Genomic DNA, 1,414 nt, shown 5'->3' on the forward strand with positions numbered 1-1,414 from the left:
CATCACCGAGAACGTTGATCATTGTCCGAAATCTGTCTCTGCATCAAAACAGGAAAGGCGTCACTGTGACATCACAACTAAGAAAACCTCAAGAAATCATATGACTCACAGGATCCAATCAATGGCCACAATAAGTGTGATGTCATCAGGGGGCAATCCCACAGACGTCAGCACTATCACCATGGTAACCAGCCCAGCCTGCGGGATACCTGCCGCTCCGATGCTAGCAGCTGTAGCCGTGATGCTTGGAGGAGCACAGGCAGGTTTAAGTAAAACTTGAGCTAGATGTAAAAATTGCTAAAGAATGGTAGTTGGTTTTACATTTGTCCAACAGACCCATATCTTAGCATTAGCCCAGAAACATTAGTCCTATATGAATATCTATGTCATTAGCTCAGTATTGTACTTATTGATGGATTTTGAATTAGCCTAGCATTAGCCATTCTAGAAATGTGTCTGTTGTTTGTGGTTATAGTGGTGTTGGTTAATGTTGGGTAAGATTGGCGTTTAAAGTCTTAGCATTAAGTGTTAAGTGCAGAGCTAATTTTATTTTGTGTGGGCTGAGCAGGAGAAGTTAATGTGTGGTAAGGATTAGCATGTAGCATTTAGTGTGGGGGTGATGTTCACACTGACCACCAGAGGTTAGTTGAACATGGTGTTAATGTGCATGCAGTAGAATTAACATTTAGTGTGTGAAGAGTTAGAGGTTAGGGGTTAGCCTTGGCATCTATTTTAGCTTAGCATGTGGTCAACATTAGCATTTAGCATGTGGCTAGGGTTAAGTATTCAGATTCCTTTACCTGATGGTGACCAGCTGACCTAGGTCCAGCTCGTAGTCATTGACCTGAGCGATAAAAATGGCCGCCACAGCCTCATACAGTGCAGTTCCATCCATGTTGATGGTGGCGCCCACGGGAAGCACAAAGCGAGCGATCTGACGATCGACGTGACAGTTTTCCAGGAGACACTTCATGGTGATGGGCAACGTAGCTGAGCTGGAAACAGAGACCAGGAACCAGGATCAGAAGACACAACTTATCAGCACCGTCCTGTCCAGTCTGGTCCAGTCTGGTCCAGGTCTTGTTGAGATCCAGTCTGGTCCAGTCCTCTGACCTGGAGGAGGTTGCCAGGGCGATGACCAAGGCCTGCAGAAGTCCTCTGATGTAGGAGAAGGGGTTTTTCTTGGTGAGGAGGAAGTAGAAGAGTGGAAGGAGGACCAATCCGTGGACAAAGAGCCCAGAAAGAACCGTGATACCGTACCAACCCAACTTCCTGCCCAGGGTGCTGGGATCCTGCATGTCCAGGATTTTCCCTGCAACCAGGAAGATGATCCCGAAAGGAAAGTACCTAGGAAGGGGAGGAAGGGGGTGGGGGGGGGGGGGGGGGAAACACCTGCGCGCTCACCGCGACCCAC

At 47.9% G+C, this 1,414-nt stretch overlaps 1 protein-coding gene across 1 annotated transcript in view; it reads right to left on the bottom strand.

The window, feature by feature from the left end:
• The window catches only part of LOC103392639 (excitatory amino acid transporter 5-like), a 5,401-nt gene that overhangs the window by 641 nt on the left and 3,346 nt on the right, over positions 1 to 1,414 (bottom strand). Inside the window, 4 exon segments of the mRNA XM_025064826.1 lie at positions 7 to 38; positions 110 to 244; positions 801 to 998; positions 1,000 to 1,347. Coding sequence (XP_024920594.1) covers positions 7 to 38; positions 110 to 244; positions 801 to 998; positions 1,000 to 1,347 — 713 coding nt within the window.

The sequence above is a fragment of the Cynoglossus semilaevis genome, chromosome 2 (genome assembly GCF_000523025.1).
Source record: "Cynoglossus semilaevis isolate Cse_v1.0 chromosome 2, Cse_v1.0, whole genome shotgun sequence".
NCBI lineage: Eukaryota > Metazoa > Chordata > Actinopteri > Pleuronectiformes > Cynoglossidae > Cynoglossus > Cynoglossus semilaevis.